This window comes from Molossus molossus, unplaced genomic scaffold, assembly GCF_014108415.1.
Source record: "Molossus molossus isolate mMolMol1 unplaced genomic scaffold, mMolMol1.p scaffold_m16_p_6, whole genome shotgun sequence".
Lineage (NCBI taxonomy): Eukaryota > Metazoa > Chordata > Mammalia > Chiroptera > Molossidae > Molossus > Molossus molossus.
The window spans coordinates 20,306,562-20,326,769 of NW_023425399.1; the positions used below are offsets into that span (position 1 = coordinate 20,306,562).

The 20,208-nt window shown below is 47.5% G+C and overlaps 1 protein-coding gene across 1 annotated transcript in view; it reads right to left on the reverse strand.

Moving 5' to 3' along the window:
* Positions 1 to 19,444, reverse strand: part of MMP24 (matrix metallopeptidase 24) — a 44,973-nt gene extending 25,529 nt beyond the window's left edge. Inside the window, exon 1 of the mRNA XM_036245050.1 lies at positions 19,208 to 19,444. Coding sequence (XP_036100943.1) covers positions 19,208 to 19,441 — 234 coding nt within the window. The 5' untranslated portion in view covers positions 19,442 to 19,444. The remainder of the gene's footprint in view (positions 1 to 19,207) is intronic.
* Positions 19,445 to 20,208: the final 764 nt, after the last annotated feature.

The window sequence follows — 20,208 nt, forward strand, 5'->3', positions numbered from 1 at the left end:
AATATCTGTGGCATCAGTTGGAAAACGAGAAGAACATCCACATATTGACTGAATCCGTCAGCATTTACCGGAGCCTCCTGTGTCTGGTCTCTAAGGCAACAGAACCTGTGCCCGTCCAGAGGACTGTCCTGCACACCACGTGAGCTCATGAAGGAAAAGAACGTAGGAGACCGAATTATCCCCTTCTGATCTATCGTTTTTGTTTCTTGTTTTAATATGAACACTCTTGTTGTGGATATGCCTGTTATTACAAGTCAAATCAAACCATTTTTGGAAGGAGGCAAACCAGAAACTATAAATAAGTTATTCACTTCATCAAAGGTGACTACAACATTTGCACCGTCTCATGATAAAATCCATCAGACTAAGAACAAAACAGAATAATAAACTTTTAAAACATCCACAACAGAGCGACAACCTTAACTCCTTCATATCTGGTGTCTAAAACATAGTTTTCATTCCAAACCATGGCACAGGATATCAACACTTCTCCAAGCATTGAATCTCTTTCATGCCTTTGTACATTTCCTCTTCTGCCTGATACACTTTTCAATTTGGCAGAAATTGTTCATTATTTTAAGGTTCATTCCATACATTACCCTTCTGAAAGACTTCCCTCACTCCCCAGACTAAGTTATTCTCACCCTCTCTGTGCTACATAAATCCCCTATTCTAGATCTTATAATATTGGGCCCTAATCATTATGCATCAGACTCTGAGCTCCTCAAGGGAAGAGTTCGTGTTTTATTCATCTCTATATATCCAGGACTCAGAAGCGCCTGACAAACAGTAGTTGTTCATTATGTCTGTTCAACAAACATTATCGGGCACTTACTACATGCTATGTACCATGCAAGGCTCTGGGGAGACTAAGATGGATAAGGACTCCCAGACCTATGAGTAAACCCACCATGAAAATAAACCTGCCATGAAAAACTCTGGTGTGTACAGGGTTCTATGGGAGAAGAGAGGGGTGTCTTAGGCACATGGGGGGCAGGGACAGGGAGAAGGAGAAGTTTTGGAGGAGGCCTCCAGGTGGAGATGGGAGCTGAGCTGTCTTGATGGATGTAGCATGTGCAATCTTCTGGAGCTGAGGGGAGCAGGGCACATTCTGAGCAGTATTTAAATGGCTAGAACTTGGGGGAGGGCCATGTGGCAATGAGTGGAGAGCCTTGGAAAGGAAGGAAGTGGAGAGAGATGATACACAGGGTGTGGCAAACATAGGTTTACAGTTGTTTGTATGGAAAATAATACAAGAATAAAAAATAATACAAAAATAAACTCTATGTTCCATTTACTCACAACTGTAAACCTACACTTGCCCCACCCTGTATAACTATCTGTTCACAAAGTGGACAAATTACAGAGACTCCCTTGACTTGACTATGGCCTAGAATCAGCAAGTAAGACATCTGGAAACAGACGTGACAGGGCAATTGACAAGTTACCGTCCACCCACCTAGGTGCTCCAACTTCTTTTCCAGGTTATGTCATCAAAACATAAAGTCCCTTCACTCTGTTCTCCTAGCCCCTCACAGCCAGAATATCACATTAGGTTCTCTTTCTTTATGAAAACTTAAAGAACTGTTGCATTGAGTAAACAGGGTGGTATAATGGTCAAGAGTCACGCAGTCCTGAGATCGAATCCTGACTCCACCACTTGCTGGCTCTGTGACCCTGGGCAAATTGCGCTCCATTTCCTTATTTGTAAAATGTGAACAGTAATTCCTCCTCCACGGGATGGTTATTAAGATGAAATGAACAAGTGCATCTGACATAATCACCCAAATGGTGTTTGTTATCTCTTTGGATAACATACATTTTGTTTTGTTTTTGTTTGTTTGTTTGTTTGTTTTTTATCCTCACCCGAGGAGATTTTTGCATTTTTTTTTGTTCAGACAGAGAGGGAGGGAGAGAGAGGAAGAGAGAGAGAGAGAAACATCGATGTGAAGGGACACATCGAGTGGTTGCCACCCGCACGACCAACCAGGGCCGGGGACAAACTGCAACCGAGGTACGTGCCCTTAGCGGGAACCGAACCCGGGTCTCTCTGTACTGCAGGCCGACGCTCTAACCGCTGAGCCAAACTGGCCAGGGCTGGATAACATACATTTTGAAATCTAGTCATCTCGCCCTCCCACATGCTCCCTGCACCAAGGGCCAGTCCTTTGTAGTACATCGTCACAGTCAGGTCTGCTGGCTCTCAGGTGACTTGCGGACGTGACCTTCTCTTGCACAGCACTGGGAGCACTGCACACGGAGAAAGCACAGCTGACTTGAATTGTGTATTCTTTACCCTGTCACTCAACTTCCTAGGACCAAACACAATCACTTTCTATCAAACTTCAGCTTGAGGAAAATGTTTTCCTTACGGGAGATTCTGTATTTTTTTGGTTTCAGAAAATGAACATTGGGTAACCCAATGGTTTTTCCTTTTTGGCTTTTCTACCAGGAATTTTTCAGCCAAATTTATAGCTTACATGTTGAGCACAGTGATGCTTGGAAGTAGCCATTACTTTTTCCATCTTTCTGACCACCAAGTGATGTTTCATCCTTAAAAGTCTTACTTAAAAACATTGTTTCAATCTGTAAACTGCCATAAGCCCTTCCACAAAGAGGTGTGGTACAAATCTAAAATACAGTGATACCTCGGTTCTCGAACATAATTCGTTCCAGGAGGACGGTCGAGAACCAAATTGTTCGAGAACCGAAGCAATGAAACCCAATAGGAAATAATGGAAACTGGATTAATTCGTTCCAAGCCCCAGAAAATGCCTATTTACTGGCCTAATTTGTATACAATATGTAGAAAAACAGCTTTATTCTTAAGGAAAGTAGAGATGGTTGATTTTGGCACGCCATACTCAGCAGACAGATCCGAAACACGTGTGCCCTGTTCATATTTGGCAATGATTTCTTTCTTCAGCTCAATAGTTGTTCTCACAGCTTTCCGCTTACCTTTGTCTGCATTACCACTTCTGGCTTTCTTTGGACCCATGTCTAAGGGTTAAATTCAGTGTAAAGCGTGACTCTCTCCACAAAGCGTGACTCTCTCTCTGCACTCACACTGATGACGCAAGCAAGGCGCGCTGGGCCGAATGAACGCCATTCGGCTCAACTCGGCTCACCTCGGAAGTTCGAGTTCCAAATATTTGTTCGGATTCCAAGACAAAAGTTTCTCGAATCTCCTGGTCGAATACCGATTTGGTCGAAAGTCAAGGCGTTCGAGAACCGAGGTATCACTTGTATTTGGGAAATGGCTGGGGCTCTCTGGACAGATACTGATGACAAACCAGTCAGCCAACTGAGTACTTTTTGAGCACCTACCTCTAAATTAGTATGGAATGTAAGAATCTTCTTCCCTCCTCCCTTCATTACTGCTTATAGTAGAAGATAGGAAACAGGGAACTTTTAGCAGAAACCCACTCCAGCCTTCAAAGGCTTCAGGATATTAAAAATAGCTCCTCCTTGCCCTGGCCGGTTTGGCTCAGCGGTTAGAGTATTGGCCTGCGGTCCAGAGAGACCCAGGTTCGGTTCCCACTAAGGGCATGTACCTCAGTTGCAGTTTGTCCCTGGCCCTGGTTGGGTCGTGTGGTGGCAACTAGTCGATGTGTCCCTTTCACGTCAATGTTTCTCTTTCTCTCTCTCCCTCCCACTCTATCTGAATAAAAAATGGGAAAATGTCCTCAAATGAGGATTAAAAACAAAAACAAACAAAAAGTAGCTCCTCCTCGGTAAAGGGCAGCCTGACTTACCCAGATCCTTTTCTGGGATACTCCATCCAGCAAGGAGCATCTCAGAACCAATCAGGATCCATTATGAAGGCCACAGAATCTATTTCAGCAGCAACGAAAGTTAGGATCTAAGCATTCAGGACCAAACATTGGAATGGATCAGCCTTCTCTGGATTCTGCTACCCTCCCAGGTTCACTGAAGACAAGCCTCATAGCTCAGGGGCAGATGCCTACGAGGGGAAATGGGAGCGGGAAGGGCTGGTCATTCAACAGCTCTAAAGCAGGGAACAGGACATCGAGGTTGGGCCTGGCGCATGCGCACATGCATGCATATGTGCGTGTGCGTGTGCGTGTGTGTGTTCGAGGGTAGGAGGCTAAGGACTATGGATTAGCCACCAGACAATTCCAACTTCTGCTGCTTAACTCTCTACCACTCACTTGCTCTACAACCCAGACAATTCTCTCACTGTTCTGGGCAGAAGCCCCTGACGTTGGAGCAAGTCTTCTAAACTCCAGTCATACCAATCCCAAAACATTCCCTGCCCTTTCACACTTCCAGGCTGTTCCTGCTGCCCACAAAGCCCGTTCTCTCTAAGTGTGCCAGCAAACTCATCTGTGAGGTCTAGCTGAAATGTCATCTCCTTAGTAAACCTTCCTTAACTCTCCCTGGCAGAGCTAGCGGGCACCGTTTACTCCCGCAGTGTGTTGCTCCTCTACCCCTTAAGCACAACTACCGCCATGTATCACACCTGTTGGCTGGTATGTCTTGCCCACTAGATTGAGTTCCTGAGGAGCAGAGGCTCATATTTAATTTTGTATTTCTTATAGTACTTAGCACAGTGCCTGGCACAATAAACAATCACTGACTGAATGAGTGACTGAATGAATGAACAAATAGTTCATCTAGGAGGCACTGTCTGGGTGCCAAGGAAGGGATTTCATCTTGGGAAGGCTTAATGAGTAATACACATGAAAGCACCAAGCACAATTCTTGGTAGCTATTAGAGGTTGAAAAAAACATTTGCTGAAATTCAATCTATTGTGGTTTGACTTCTTTGCTTAATGAGGCAATAGGCTCCATTGTCCCATCTGGGGCAAAAAAAAAATCCACTAAAGGAAAAATTTCCATTCAGTTTTAAACAAAATGACCTGACTTTCATCTTTTTACACCTGGATCCATTAATCAATCACCAGCCCCATAAGAAGTCTGACCTGTACAGCTCAGTTAACCAACTCTAAGATGTCTGTCACCCTTTAAGTGCTGAAAGAGGTGTCAACCCAGAGGAAAGTGAGAAAAATCTCAGAGTGCAGAGCAGGGACCAAAATAGCTGGGCCGAACCAAAGATGTAGCACTTACAGACAGAACGGTGTGACTGGTCTGCTGGCCAGAGGCAGGATTTTGGTTCCCGAGAAGCAAAAGCTGAGACATCTAGGATTAGTGGTAGGCAAAAGAGAGAGCAGAAAATAACAAGGAGGAAAAATGTAACCCAACGAAGGAAGAGAGTGGCAGACAGCAGAGGTGGGGGTAAGGTTGGAAGTGGCAAGAAGCCGATCAACTGGTGGTACTGCTGGTTTTTGTTTTTTGGTTAATCCTCCCCGGAGGATATTTTTTTCCATTGATTTTTAGAGTGGAAGGGAGGGATGGAAGGAGGGGGGGAGAGAGAGAAACATCGATGTGAGAGAGACACATTGATTGGTTGCCTCCTGCATGCGCCCTGACTGGGGCCAGGGATCGAACCTGCAACCCAGGTACGTGCCCTTGACCAGGAATTGAACCTGCGACCCTTCAATGCTCTAACTGGTGAGCCACACTGGCCAGGGCTCGTGGGTGGTGCTGCTGTTTGCTCTTGGAAAACAGATATGGCCATTGGGAGTGTGTGGATCACTTAAAATTGTGTGAGCTCCTGGAGGCATGCAGGCACATCACACCTGGGATGTGAGCCCAAACCAGACTGTGAGGCCTGGAGAAGGAGTGGGAGAATGGTCAGGAACAGGTGTTTGGTCAGAAATGCAGTGGGGTAGATGTTATAAAAAAGGCCAGAGGAGAAGTCTATTAAGAAGGACCAGGCAAGAAGGTGTCAGATTTGAAAGCATGGGCTAGAATGACGGAGAAAGACTAAAGGAACCTGATCAAGGAATTTGAGCAACCAAGGTCATAATCTAGAGTGATGATGTGAGTGACAGAACAAGGCACTGGTCTCAACATGCACAGAAGGTCCAAGTCAGTTCTAGAAGCTGTATGTGTAGAGGGACAGTGACAAACTAGAGCATGGCTAAGGGAGCGTGGCCAGGAAAGTGAGGAAACCAGGAATCGTGTCCTGTGAGGAAAGATGAGGGGTTTGTAGGCGGGACCTGCCAGTCTGCAAAAAGCCAAATGGCCATGGAGGAAGGAGATTCATACTCTGGTTGGCACAGAGTACAAATCCGAGACCAGTATGGGAGACTACAGGGTATAGATCCTGACTCATTATAAGAAACAACTTTTTAATAGAAATGTTCTAATTTTAATAACGATGATAATAGCTACTATTCTTAGAACACCTACTATATACTTGGCACTGTGCTAGGCACTCTAGAATGCAACAACTCCATGAGGTAGGAATTATGATCCCCGGGTTGCTGATGAGGAAACAGGTTCAGAGAGGTTAAGTAATCACCCAGAGCCACAAAGCTAGTAAGTGGCAGGACTCGAACCCAGATATATCTGAAACCAGGCATCCTTCTCCTTGTCACAATTCTGTCACATGATGCTGTAATCATGTGTTGAATCTCGTGTCTTCTTAACTATACAATGCCTGACAGCAGGTCACACAGTGTGTCCTCTTCACCACTGTGTCCCCACACCTAGCCCAGGGCCGGTCATAGATACATATTTATTGAATGAAAAGGAGTTGACGTGTTCAGGATGAGTGATCACTGGTCAGAACTTGCTATAGAGCAGGGTTTCTTAATCTCGGTACTATTGATATTTGTGTTACAGTGGGGGGCTGCCCTGTGTACTGTAGGATGTTCAGCAGCATCCTTGGTGTCTACCCACTAGATGCCAGATGTCTCCAGACAGTGCTGAAATTTCCCCTGCATTGGGCACAACTACCCCCAATTGAGAACCACTACTACAAAGGGATTCTCATATAGGGCTGCCTTGAATATCCTCTAAGGGTCCTTTCTACCCCACATTCTGTTTTAGGGAAAGCACTAGGCATTCAGTCAATAGCCTCGCAGGATGAGGCTTAGAGGGAGAGCTGGTTTTCTTATTTGAGCAGGTGGCCGTGAGCAGGCTTGGTGGGGGGTGTGGAGGGCAGTGAGGAGCAAGACAGCTTGAGAGGACGTTTTGGGTCAGGGTTAAGAGTGTACACTCTGGAGACACACTGTGCTGGGTCAAACCCTAATTATTCCATTTACCTGTTACACGACTTTGGGCAAATTATTCAGCCTCTCTATTGCTCACTTCCCTCACTGGCATCGATGTCGTCAGAGTGCGCCTCATGGAGTGGTCGTGAAGATTAAGTAACATAATATGTGATATTAAGCACTCGGCAAAAGATAGCCATAATAATGACTATCATTTTCCTGATAGATGACAAACAACTCTAAACACCTCACTGCGCTGTAGCCCCAAACACCAAGAGTGTGAAGTCCTGTGCGTCGTGGGTTGTCAGCATTGCGCCATCTGGGGAGCTTGTTACAAGTGCACATTCCCAAACCTGAGCCTAGATCTACTAAATCGGACGCTCTGACGTTGGGAACTGGGAATCTGTACCTAAAGTGATACAGTTGCCTACTCAAGTTTGAGAACCGCTACAGTAAGGATCGTTGGGAGTGATGACCCCGTGCCATGAAAAAATGCATCACCTCTAATTTACGAAGGCAGAAAGTATGTTACCTACTTAGCAAAGCCAGCACCTGCCCTCTGTGCCTCAGGGCACTGCTGTCACCTTTGGGTCCCTTTGACTGCCCATGTCCTCGGCCAGTCCTAACTCAGCAAATAGGTCATCAGTACCCCAACACTGAGATTTCATTGTGTCATTGCGAACTAGCAATAAGAGTGGCCCAAGACCACCCTTCCCCATCCACTGCCACATTAGCTCAGTCCTTACAACTGGGTTTTGGCCTCAGTTTCCTGGTCTGGTACTTGGGTCTTAAACTGAGATTACTATGACCCTAATCTGTTTCTGTTTCTCAGAGTCTCAGCTTCCTTGCCTGAGACTGGTTCTCAGTCTCTTCCAGAGAGTGAGACTCGAGTCCCTAACTTCTGTTACCTAACTTTGCTCTTTCTAGCTGAGTGTCCTTGGGCAAATGACCTGACTTATTTTTCTTCATCTGTTAAATAGAGGATGATAAAAGAAGGCGTGTTAGGAGGATTCAGTGAGATGATGCACTGTGGTAGGTAAATCATGGTCCTTCAAAGAAGTCTACATCATAATCCCCACAACCTGTGAATAGGTAACCTTACATGGCAAAGGAGACTTTACAGATATGATTAAGTTAAGGACCTTAGGTTATCCAGGTGGGCTCAATGTAATAACCAGAGTTCTCATAAGGAGGAGGCAGGAGAATCAGAGTCAGAGACAGAGATGTAGTAATAGGAGCAGACATCAGAGTGATGTCATCCCTGGAAGGGGCCACACACTCAGGAATGTGGGCAGCCTCTAGAAACTGAGAAAGACAAGGTAGGAATTCTCTAGTCTCTGGAAGGAATGCGATCCTGCTGACACTGTGATTTTATGCTATTTTTTTTATTATTATTTTTTATCCTCACCCGAGGACATTTTTGCATTTATCTTCAGATAGAGTGGGAGGGAGGGGGGGGGGAGAGAGAGAAACATCGATGTGAGAGAGACACATTGACTGGCTGCCACGCACACGACCCCAATCAGGGCCTGGGACAAACTACAACCGAGGTACATGCCCTTAGCGGGAACCAAACCGGGACTCTGGTCCGCAGGCCAAAGCTCTAACCGCTGAGCCAAACCGGCCAGGGCTGACACTGTGATTTTAGTCTCGTAAGTCCCATTTTGAACTTCAACCTCCAGAACCGTAAGATAATACCTCTGTGCTGTGGCAAATTGTTTCAGCAGCAACAGGAAACTAGGATGCATGTAAAGCACTGAGTGGATCTTGGCGCACACGAAGCACCCTTGCAATGTTACTGTCCGCGTTCTTGCTCCCGCCCTCTCCAGCAATAGGTGACCACCTCTGGCCACTGCTGCTGGAACAAGTCACTGCCTCTCTTTGGTGACTCCTCTGAGAGCAGCCCTATCACTGCGTCAGTTCCCTCCGGCCCTGTCCCACCAAACCCTTCTTCCTCCTCTACCCATTCAACTGAGGTCCCAGCCTTGCCGCTGAGCCCGCCTGAGTTATAACTCATTTTTAAATACTTCAACCTTGAAGGGTTAACCATTCAGATAAATAGAAAATGCACTGGTCACCAATACTTAGAGAGCATCTAATTTCACACGCTTGTTTTGCAGAAGAGAAAAATAAAACTGAAAGAGGGAGAAATGACATCCAAAATCACAGTAGGTTGGTAGAGGAACTGAAAATGGAGCCTAGGGTCCCTGTCCTCTAGGGAGGGTTGTCTCTGTCAGGCTACAGTCTCCACGCTAGCTCTGGTTTGCCTCCAAAAGCTGTGTATTTTTCCCCCCAGTTACAGCCAATCTAAAAAGGGCCCTCAGGATCGCCCACAACGCCCAACTTAGCTTCTTGACAAACACCTTAATGGCGTGGTGTTGCCTCTTGGCTGCCACCAGCTCTTGAGTGGGTGGTAAGTGCACTGGCGGGAATTCCCTGGCATTCTGCACGATGTCCTTGGCCCACTCCCAGGAGGCCACCACAAACCAGACAACCACCGTGCCCAGGGAGGTGGCACATTTGGGGTTTTGGGTCAACTGTGGGATGTCTGAGTTTTTCAGTTTTGGGGAGGCCTCCTCCCCAGGCCAGGAGTGTGGCAATGCTCTCATCCACTGGGAAGCAAGGAGCCGTAGTCTTCCTCGCCCCTTCCGGTGCCTTCCTGCAAACCTGCAGCTTTCCTTCCAATGGAGCTGACTTATTGATGAGTTAGAAGGGGGAAGACAAAGACCATGGTCAGGCTTTAGTTGCTCAACTGTAACAGGCAGATGGCCAAACTAGATAACCTCTGAGTAACTATATAAACTTCTGTTATTTTAGTTTAATTGGATTCATTGTGGAGCCGACCCTCTGATTCCTCGCTGCAGTCTTAAAGTCCAAGCTCCTTAGCATGACACTCAAAAAGCTCCACAATCTGAGCCTTATCTTCTGTCTTTATGTCCTACCCGTTTATTGCCCACCCCAAGGACCCCCTTCTCTAACTATAGAACTTCTTGTGTTGCCTGAACACATCCTGCAGGTTCTGTTCTCTGTACCTTTTTCATTCCCTCTCCTAGAATGTCTTCCCACATGTGTTCTGGCCTCTCCCTGAAAAATGATTAAATATCCTACAAAGTGCAACTTGAGTGCCACTATACCCGGGAGGGCTCTCCGGGGCCACATGGGCATCCTCTGCGCTCCCAATGGCACCCTCACTAACAGAATCTGTCATCGTGCATTACGAACAGTGGTCTACGTGCCTGTCGCCCCCCCACCCCCACCCCGGACTCTTTCTCATACAGTTTGCAGCCTGGTGGGGGAGGAAGACATGGAAAGACTGAAGGTTTCCTTGCCATTGTGATGAGCATGTGAAGGAAGAGGAGACGGTTCTGTGACAGTGTACGACAGGAGACACGGCTGTGAGGTCAGGGATGGCCTCCCTGAGGATGTGACATCTCAGCTGATACCTGTGTGTGAGTGAACGAGGTACAAGTGAACTAATGAGCATCCCAGAAAAAAGACTATCTTACTGAATTGCTGGGGTGGGAAGGAGCCTATGTATTAGAAAAAGAGAAGGAGGCCCAGCCGGTGTTGCTCAGTGGTTGAGCGTCGACCCATGCACCAAGAGGTTGCTGGTTCGGTTCCCGGTCAGGGCACATGCCCAGGTTGTGGACCAAATCCCCAGTGGGGGGCATGCAAGAGGCGGCCAATTGAAGTTCTCTCTCCTCGATGTTTCTGTCTCTCTCTCCCTCTCCCTTCCTCTCTCTCCAAAATCAATAAAGGAAAAAAAAATTTTTTTTTAAAGAAAAAGAAAAAGAGAAGGAAGGCAGGGTGGCTGAAGTTTACTGAGCAGGTGGTACAAAAGGAAGCCAAGAGGTGGGCAGGACTCAGGGGTGTAGGGCCTCGGGCCTTTTTAGGCAGCTGGTGGGTACTGGCTACAAGGGGGTTCATAACACTATTCATTCTACGCTCATGTTTCTTTGAAATTTTTCCATAAGAAGAACTAAAAGGAAGAAGTGGTGGCATAGTAAAGGCAGTTTTAGCCTTTATCCTAAAAGCAAATTTAAGCAAGGTGAGGGTGGGAGTAACATGATCAGATTTTTTGTTTGCTTTTAATTTTTTAAATTAAATATTTCAAGCGTCCAAAAGGAGACAAAATAATAAAACAAATGTTGGTTAACCACCAAGCAGTTTTATTGAATCTTAGCTTTTGCCATATTTGCTTCAGATATAACTGGCTCCTTGTAGACTTATTTTTAAAAGGTCACTCTGGCTGCTGTTCAAAGGATGAGAAACGAGAAAAAGAGGCTGATCAGGTGGGAAGTTTCTGAAGTCCAGATGGGACAAGCTAGAAGTGTAGGCTAAGGTGGAGGCAGCGGAGGTGGACAGAAGTGGGTACAGGGAAGAGCCACGCAGGAGGTGGGCCTGGTGGTTGAGTCTATGGAAGCAGATGAGGAGAGGGACAGGTGAGGACAACTCCCATCCTTCTGGCCCCTCGTTTCTGGGGCACAGAGAGCTGTGCACATGAATGTTTGTGGTATAGAATTGAGTTTTAAAGTGATCATTGCCAACAAAAGTTGTTAATCACGATGTCTTCTTTTTCTCTATCTACTGTGTTATAACAACATGGTATGATCTTTGAGAAAATATTATCTTTTGCTGTTATCCTATATATCATTAAGCAGGGGCGGGGAACCTTTTTTCTGCCAAGGGCCATTTGGGTATTTATAACATCATTCACGAGCCGTATAAAATTATCAACTTAAAAATTAGCTTACTATATTTGGTCAGGCTAATTTGGTGAGGCGTGTGATGTGAGCAATATTGATTTCATGGGCCTTATACGGCCCATGGGCTGGATGTTCCCTACCCCTGCTAAAGTCTAACTCAAAGTTGGCTTTTAACATGAATGCATGGAGTAATGAGAAAAACGAGTGAAGGACTTGACTGGAATCTATCCTGACGTCCAGAGAACCCAGATAACTTGTTCCCAAACCTGTCAGCTGGACAGGGCCAGAGCCGGCCTTCACTGCTCTTCACACACTTGTCCCTAAAACAGGCACACGGACCTAAGTTGTGCTAAGAAAGCTGACCGCCTCCGGGGCGGGGCCAGCACCCAGAGCGGCTTCAGAGCAGGCCCCAGCCCCTCCATCTCGTCAGCGTGTCTCTGAACAGGTCGCTTCTTTGCTCAGAAACCTTTAATAACTCCCCTCAGCCTTTGGAAAAAAGCCAGTTTCACAATCTGCTCTCAGCCTCCCTTTCCAGCCTCTTCTTTCCATATATCCTTATTGGAAATAACAAGTAACTCGATGCCCCAAGCACAGCAAATTATTTACTGTCAACGAAACATGCCACACACTTTTGTGGAGCCTTGTTTTATGGTTTTCCCTCTGTCTGGACTGCCCCCTCCCCACCATTCTCCATCCTTCTCTTCCCTCAGAGGCTTATCTTCAATATCAGTCTTCCTGCTGAAACATTCCCTGACCTCCCCAACGTCAGCTGAGGACCTCATCTCCTGCCCCTTCGGTGTTTCTCCAGAACTCGTGTATACCTCTAGCATGCATTCACTTATTCTTCCAAAAAGGTACTGAGTTTTTAATGTACCAAGCACAATTCAAAGGAGTTGGGGGACAATGAAATTAATTTTAAAATGTTTATCAAGTGTTAGAATGTGCCAGGCACATGCTAGGTACTGAGGAGACACTGGCTGGAGTCTATTAAGAATTTGGTTCCTGCCCAGCTGGTGTGGCTCAGTGGTTGAGCATCGACCTGTGCACCAGGAGGTCGCCGGTTCGATTCCGGGTCAGGACACACGCCCAGGTTGTGGGCCCAGTCCCCAGTGGGAGGCATGCAGGAGGCGGCCAATGGATAATCTCTCTCATCGATGTTTCTATGTCTCTCTTCCTCTCCCTTCCTCTCTCTCTAAAATCGATAAAGAAAAAAAAAATTAGCCCTGGCTGGTTTGGCTCAGCCATTAGAGTGTCGGCTAGAGTGTCAGCCTGCAGTCCAGAGAGACCCAGGTTCGGTTCCCTCTAAGGGCACGTACCTCTGTTGCAATTTGTCCCCGGCCCTGGTTGGTCGTGTGGGTGGCAGCCACTCGATGTGTCCTTTTCACGTCGATGTTTCTCTCTCTCTCTCCCTCCCTCCCACTCTATCTGAACAAAAAATATCCTCGGGTGAGGATTAAAAAAAATAATAAAAAAATAAAAAATTTGGTTCCTGCCCTGGCCAGTTTGGCTCAGCAGTTAGAGCGTCAGCCCACAGACTAGAGAGTCCCAGGTTGGGTTCCCACCAAGAGCATGTACCTTGGTTGCGGTTTGTCCCCGGCCCTGGTTGGGGTCATGTGGGTGGCAACCACTCGATGTGTCTCTCTTGCATTGATGTTTCCCTCTCTCTTTCTCCCTCTCTCCCTCCCACTCTATCTGAAGGTAAATGCAAAAATGTCCTCGCGTGAGGGTAAAAACGTAAAAATAAGTAAAAATAAAAAAAACAATAATTTGGTTCTTTTCATTCTGAGTCCAAACTATACCATATCATAAGGCTAAGCATTTCCTAAGATTAATCTTTTTGGTACAATTATAACTTACTGGTTTTTTTTTTTATCCTCACCCGAGGACATTTTTTTCATTTTTTGTTCAAGTAGAGTGGGAGGGAGGGAGAGGAACAGAGAGAGAGAGAGAAACATCGACGTGAAAGGGACACATCGAGTGGCTGCCACCCACACGACCGACCAGGGCAGGGGACAAACTGCAACCGAGGTATGTGCCCTTAGCGGGAACCGAACCCGGGTCTCTCTGGACCGCAGGCTGACCCTCTAACCGCTGAGCCAAACCGGCCAGGGCTATAATTTACTTTTAATTGCTTTAAAACTACTTCTTCAAGGACTGGAGTAGCACCGGAAATGGAAAACATTGGCTAAAAGGCTATCACAGTAATCGAGAGCAGGACAGCTTAGTGTGGAGGATAAAACTGAGAACAAGGACAGAACGCCTAATTCTGGTCCTCTCTTGACTGTTTACTAGCTACGTATGGGTCCCTGGACAAGATATAGGCTAGTCACATCATCTCTGAGTCTTCGTTTGCTTTTCCATAAAATGAGGACATCTTCCCCATCATGGCATTGTTGCCAGGATCAAGAGGGGCCGAGCACGTGGAAGTACAAAGCACCCTATAGTAATAAGAAAAACCACAGTAATGGTAAGATAAAATGAATTAAAAACACAGCGACTATATTCAGGTTAGGTGAAAGGAAGAACTTCCTAAGAGTGAGAATTTTTTTTTTAGACAACACTGAAGGTGTGCTGGAGGCCATGAGGACATTGAAATAAATTTTTGGCTTGGGAATCTGATAGTGCTTCTTAATAGGCCTACTCCAACCCTAGACTAATTCAGGGCTCTAACTTCCCTTGACTACAGATACAAACTGAAGAACATTCTCCATCTGCTCAGAGCAGATCCCTTAAACTGGTCCAGAGGGCAGGAATCCATTATGCCCTTGGACCAGGCATGTCACTTTTACTTATATGGCCTATTTGATTGGCTTGTTTCTGCTTGTACTGCCCTTCCTCCGAATCAAATGGGAAACTGGGAGGGCCAAGAAAACTTTGTGGGGCATTCTACTCAGCTAATCAGAGAAAGAGATGCTTTAAATAAACTAAACACAGGAAGCCAATTAGAGAATAGGTGGAAACCCCCTCCCCAGTGTGCAAAACACAGAAGAAAGACTCAAGAAAGAGAAGAAAACAAATGGAATAAAAAACTTTTTTGTCTTTATCTTTTGGTAATGAAAGATGAGAGATGTGGAACCAAAAGCCAAATACGCTGAAAATGCTTTCAACGAAGAAGTCAGGAGATCTAAGAAGTCAGGACACCAGAGAAAAGTTCTAGTTCTGAATCACCTACTATCAGGTTTACTGTTCTTGGGCAATTCACTAATGGCAATTCAAGAAGTATCTGTTATTCATGGCCAGTGTGGCTCAGTGGATTGAGCATCATCCCATGGACCGAGAGATCCCAGTTCGATTCCTGGTCAGGGCACATGCCTGGGTTGTGGGCCCATCCCCAGTGGGGAGTGTGCAGGAGACAGCCAATCAATGTCTCACATCAATGTTTCTCTCTCTCTCTCAAATCAATAAAGAAAAAAATTTAAAAAAAAAAAAGAAGTATCTGTTAAGTACTACTCTGTGCTTACTTGGTGGTCTCTAAGGCCAGGGCCACCTCTCTCAATTCCTCTTTATTACATGTCACTACCACTAGATGACAACCTACCTAGTGGGTTATGAAAAAACTCAAGGGTGAAATTGTGGAACCACTGCTAAAAGGAATAACCTCTATTTCCACTGAAGGAAGGACAGGTAGGCAATCAATCCCATCCTGAAGAAGGGTTTAGAAAGGACCTGGAGATCCACATGCCCGTGAGCATCTATTTCAGATCCCATGTAACTTTTTGGCATCAAGGATAAAGGGTAGAATTGTTGAATGCTTGAGTACTTAACAATGAGCACTGAGAGTAGGGGATTGTGTTAGATCTAAAAAACATACAGTGTTTTGGTTGCAGAAGGCCCTGCCTAAGAACCACAACTTTCCCTCAAATAATTTATAAATATTTTAAAAACTTAAATGGCAAACTGGCTGGGGTTGCCTCAAAATGTTCCCCTGAGAAGAGAGAAATAAATGACTAGAGAATTCAAGGAAAGTTTCCTGGAGAAGCAAAGCTTGGGCTGGGACTTTAAGGCAAGGTTGCAGATGGATGGGTGGAGGTGCAGACATAAACAGCAAGTGTACATGTCCAGAGAAACCTGGGTAACTTGTCTTACTCTTTCTGGAGTAAGAATGTGTACCGACGAGCAGTGGAAAAGGCAGCTGTCTAGTAAGGAGGTAGGGTGGAGTACACTCCAGAGGCTTCATAAGACAGAAAGAGGAGTAAGCAACATTATCTGCTGGCTGAAAAACAACAATATTTCTACAAGGTTTCAACCATGTGATCTACTAGTACTCAATAAGGGGATAATTAGGTGCAAATTATTGAGAGAAGCAGTGGATATAATTCATCTATCAGAAGTTTTGGACAATATATTTGGCATTGAAAATGGAGACATCATGGAATTAAGGGTGGTGTTTTTATCAGGGCCTGAGAACTCACTTAGAAATAGGAAACAACAGATGAAAATAAATGGTCACTTCACTGAATGAAAGGAGATTAAGAGTGCAGGGGGCCCCAAGAGACTATGCTGGGACTTGTTTGGTTTAAATTTTTTATAAGTGATCCAGAAGAAGTAGAGCAAAGTGAAAATTTCAGGACTGCAGATCATATTAAGCCCTTTCAGGTAGGGAAATGCTTTCCCAAAGGAGAGAGTGAGAGCTGAAGGGAAGGTATTGAGTGGGATGCAAAATGGCATGTAAACGTCGATGTGGTGAAATGTAAGGTAATGCACTCTGATAAAAATAATCCACATAGAAGGTGTTGTGTTCCAGGCTATCGGTTTTGACCCAGGAAAGGGATCCGGGAGCTAGATTGTTTCCTAGAGGCAGTGGTCTAATGTGTTGGGGTCAGGGCGGCTGACAAAGAGTAGGCAGAAGCAGGAAGGGGCCTGAAAATCAAAGAGGAAATCATCCTTCCTTTGTGCAAGACTACAGGGTCCCACATCTGGGGACAATTGTCAGGTTTATATCTATTGAAAGTTAGGATGCTTGCTTCAGCAGCTCATATTACTGAAATTGGAACAGAGAAAATTAGCATGGTCCCTGCTCAAGGATTAAATAAAATAGTAAGTTAGGGCCCAAGGATAACTAGAAAAGGGCAACAGAAGTGACCCAGTGGATGAATATGGCTAGTCTAGGGGTGGCCTGTCATTGGGGGGACACTTAAGTGTGCAAAGGCGAAGGCTAAGAGAGGTAGCTCATTCAAAGCCTATAAAACGAATCAGGATAAGGATACACATAACTTTCTCCAAATCCTGACATATGCAAGCAAACAGTCTCCTCTTAATGCTTGAAATATCATAGGAATAAAAGGGTTTCAGAGTTGAGATCACCTGGCCCTATCCCTTCATATTTGAGATGGTAAAATCCATGCCTAGAGAAGGCAAGGAAATGGCCCAAGGCCACCGAAACCACCATGAGCCAGATTAGAACCCAGGCTTCCTAAATCCCAGGTCAGGGTCTTTCCACCTCACCGTGTGCAATCAGGAGGACTAAAGGAATCCTACTTTTTATAGAGTATAAACTCATGAAACACATTATGTTGAGTTATAATAAAGATGAAAACAAAAACAGGCTGGGGAAAGTTTTCATTCAAAGTAGGCCAGCAGCCCAGCTGGCGTGGCTCAGTGGATTGAGCATTGTCCCATGGACTGAGAAGTCCCAGTTCGATTCCCAGTCAGGGCAGCGGGCTTGATCCCCAGTAGGTGGCGTGCAGGAGGCAGCTGATCAATGTTTCTCCCTCACATCCATGTTTCTATCTCTCCCTTCCTCTCTCTAAAAAAATCAATAAAAACATTTTTTAAAAAGTAGGCCAGCAATTATAAGATCTTTGAAAGACAATTACTAACTGAGGCTAAAAAGACTTTCTACCCACCCTAATTAAAAATATATATATATATCATCCCAGGATATTTTTATTGATTTGAGAGAGAGAAACAAACATTGATGTCTGAGAGAAACATTGATTGGTTGCCTCCCGCACGCACCTCCACCTGTGATTGAACCCACAACCTAGGCATGTGCCCTGATCAGGAATTGATCCTGGCACCTTCTTTTTTTTCTTTCTATTTGGTGTACAGGGCCACACTCAACCAACTGAGCCACCTGCCTGGGCTACCCACCCTAAGTTTTTTGGATCATGTATCCTGTTGAGAGTCTGAAGAAATCTATGGATTCTCTCCTAGAAAAACACATTTGCACATACAAACACAATTTTGCACAAAATTTCAGAGAGTTAAATGCCCAATTCCCATTCTGGCAGATTCTTCTGAACAAATAAACTGCCTGCTTAGGCAAGCACACTCCATCTCTTAGGACTTACTAAGGCAATCACTCTGATTTTCCTCATCAAAAACAAAACAAAACACAATTTCAAACAACATCACTTGCTAAAATTGCAGACCTCTAGGTTGGAAGAGATGGAAGAAATTACCTAGTCCATTGTCCTCACCCCTATGTGATACAGAATAAAGTTATGGTTAAATATACAGAGACTAGAAACAGTCGGCCTAGGCTAGAATTCCAACTTCATCACTCACTAGCCATATGACCTTGGGAAAGTTACTTAAGTTCTCTATTTCCACTGAAGGAAGGACAGGTGGGCATGGGGATAATAATTACACCTATTTCCTAGAGTAGTTATAAGGATTAAATACGATACTGATTCATATGCAACGCAGCACCAGGCCTGGCACGTAGTGAGTGCTCGGTAAGAGCTCGCTGGCATTGTTGTTATTATGATGCATGTATCCGTGCAGGTATTATGCCTGTATCCCTCCGATCCCCTCCTGGAGCTTTTGCTTGCACACGCCAGCAAGGAGCAGCTCACCGCCTCCGAAGCTGGTTGAGCAGCTCCGATTGTTACAAACTTCTTCCTATATTGAGCCGAAATTTGCCTTCTTGCAACGCCTACCCCCACCCCTGCTGGCCCTAGTTCTGCCCCTTGGGGCCACGCAGAGCAAGCCTATCCTTCCTGCACGTGACAGCCCTTCGGATATGAAGACAGTGATCGAGTCCTTTCCCGTTCCCTCGCCCCCAGCCCCCACCCCATCCTCTCTTCTCCAGTTTGAACAGCCTCGGGTTCTTCTCCCAACCCACAACACACTGGCTGCGCTTACTATTTACTCCGAGGCGTTGTACGGTTTCCCTCACACACAGTCATGCAGGCCACACACCCCACCGCCACCACAACATTCCCGACCCTCGGTTCCGCCCTCGCCCGCTGCCCCTGTCCACGGTGCTGAAGCGGCTCCGGGCCCCCGCGGCCTCGGCACAGCCCTTCCAGCCCCCGCCCCGGGACGCCGCGGGACCCCCGGCCCCCAGGCGCGGAACCCCGGAGCGCACCTCCACTACCCCGGCGGCAGGCGCGGCCCAACCCCGGCGCCGCCCCCCCGCCCTGCCCAGAGGCCCCGAGCCCGCGCCCCGGCCCCGCGCACCAGCCCCACCTGCCCGGCGAAGGGCGCCTCCGCCTCGGCCGCTCGCGCCGCCGCCGCCGCCGCCCGGTCCCCAGCCCCCGCCGCCGCCGCCGCCGCCGCCGCCGCCCGCGCGGCGCCCGGGAGGCAGCAGAGCGCGGGCAGCAGCAGCAGAAGCCTCCCGGGGGCCCGCCAGCCGCTCCAGCGCGGGGCCCGGCCCGGTGGCGGCGGCCCCGGCGCGGCGCGGCCGCCCCGGCTCCTCGGCATCCCCGCGGCGGGGCCCGGCCGCCCGGCTGCGATGGCGGCAGCGGCGGCGGCTCCGGCCGGGTCCTCCCGCTGCAGCCGCTGCGGAGCCGCCGAGTCACGGCGCTGCGGACACGCGCCCGGCCCGCCTGTCTTCGCCGCCGCCGCCGCCTCGGCCGCCAGCGCGCCCCCGCCTCCGCGCGCCCCGCCCCGGCGGGGGGCGGCAAGGGGCGCGGGGGCAGCACCCGGGCGGGACCCGCGGGGTGGCGGTTCCGAGCCAGCCCGGGGGCACCGGTCGAGGAGCGGGGCTGGGGAGGGGGTTGCAGAGGCCAAAAGAACAGCTCTGGAGGCAGCGTCCAAAGGGGTGGGACTGGAGGAGGGGGTCCTGAGGGGCAGCCCTGAGGGAGGGGAAAGAGGCTAAACAAATAATCCTGGAGACAGAACCACGTGATGGCTGGGGGTGGGGGAGGATGTAGGAGTTGAGGGTCCGAAGCCAAAGGACTGGCTCCGGGGAGAGGGTCTAAGGGGGCTGGCCTGGGGGAGGGGACTGAGGAGCTGTCCTGGGGTTAGTGGCGCGGTTGGAAGAGGAGTTAAAGAAACAGTCCTGGAGGAGAGGGTCTGAGGGTCTAACCTGGGCAGGGAGGGTGAGAAACTGAAGAATAGAGCTGAGGAGTGTTTCAGCGAGGCAGACCTGGGCGACATTAGGTGAAATTAAGGTGAAGCTCATTCCCTCACCCCCCAGAGGGAGAGAGATCGCCCAGCTGGGAAGATCATCTGTCATCCCAAACAAC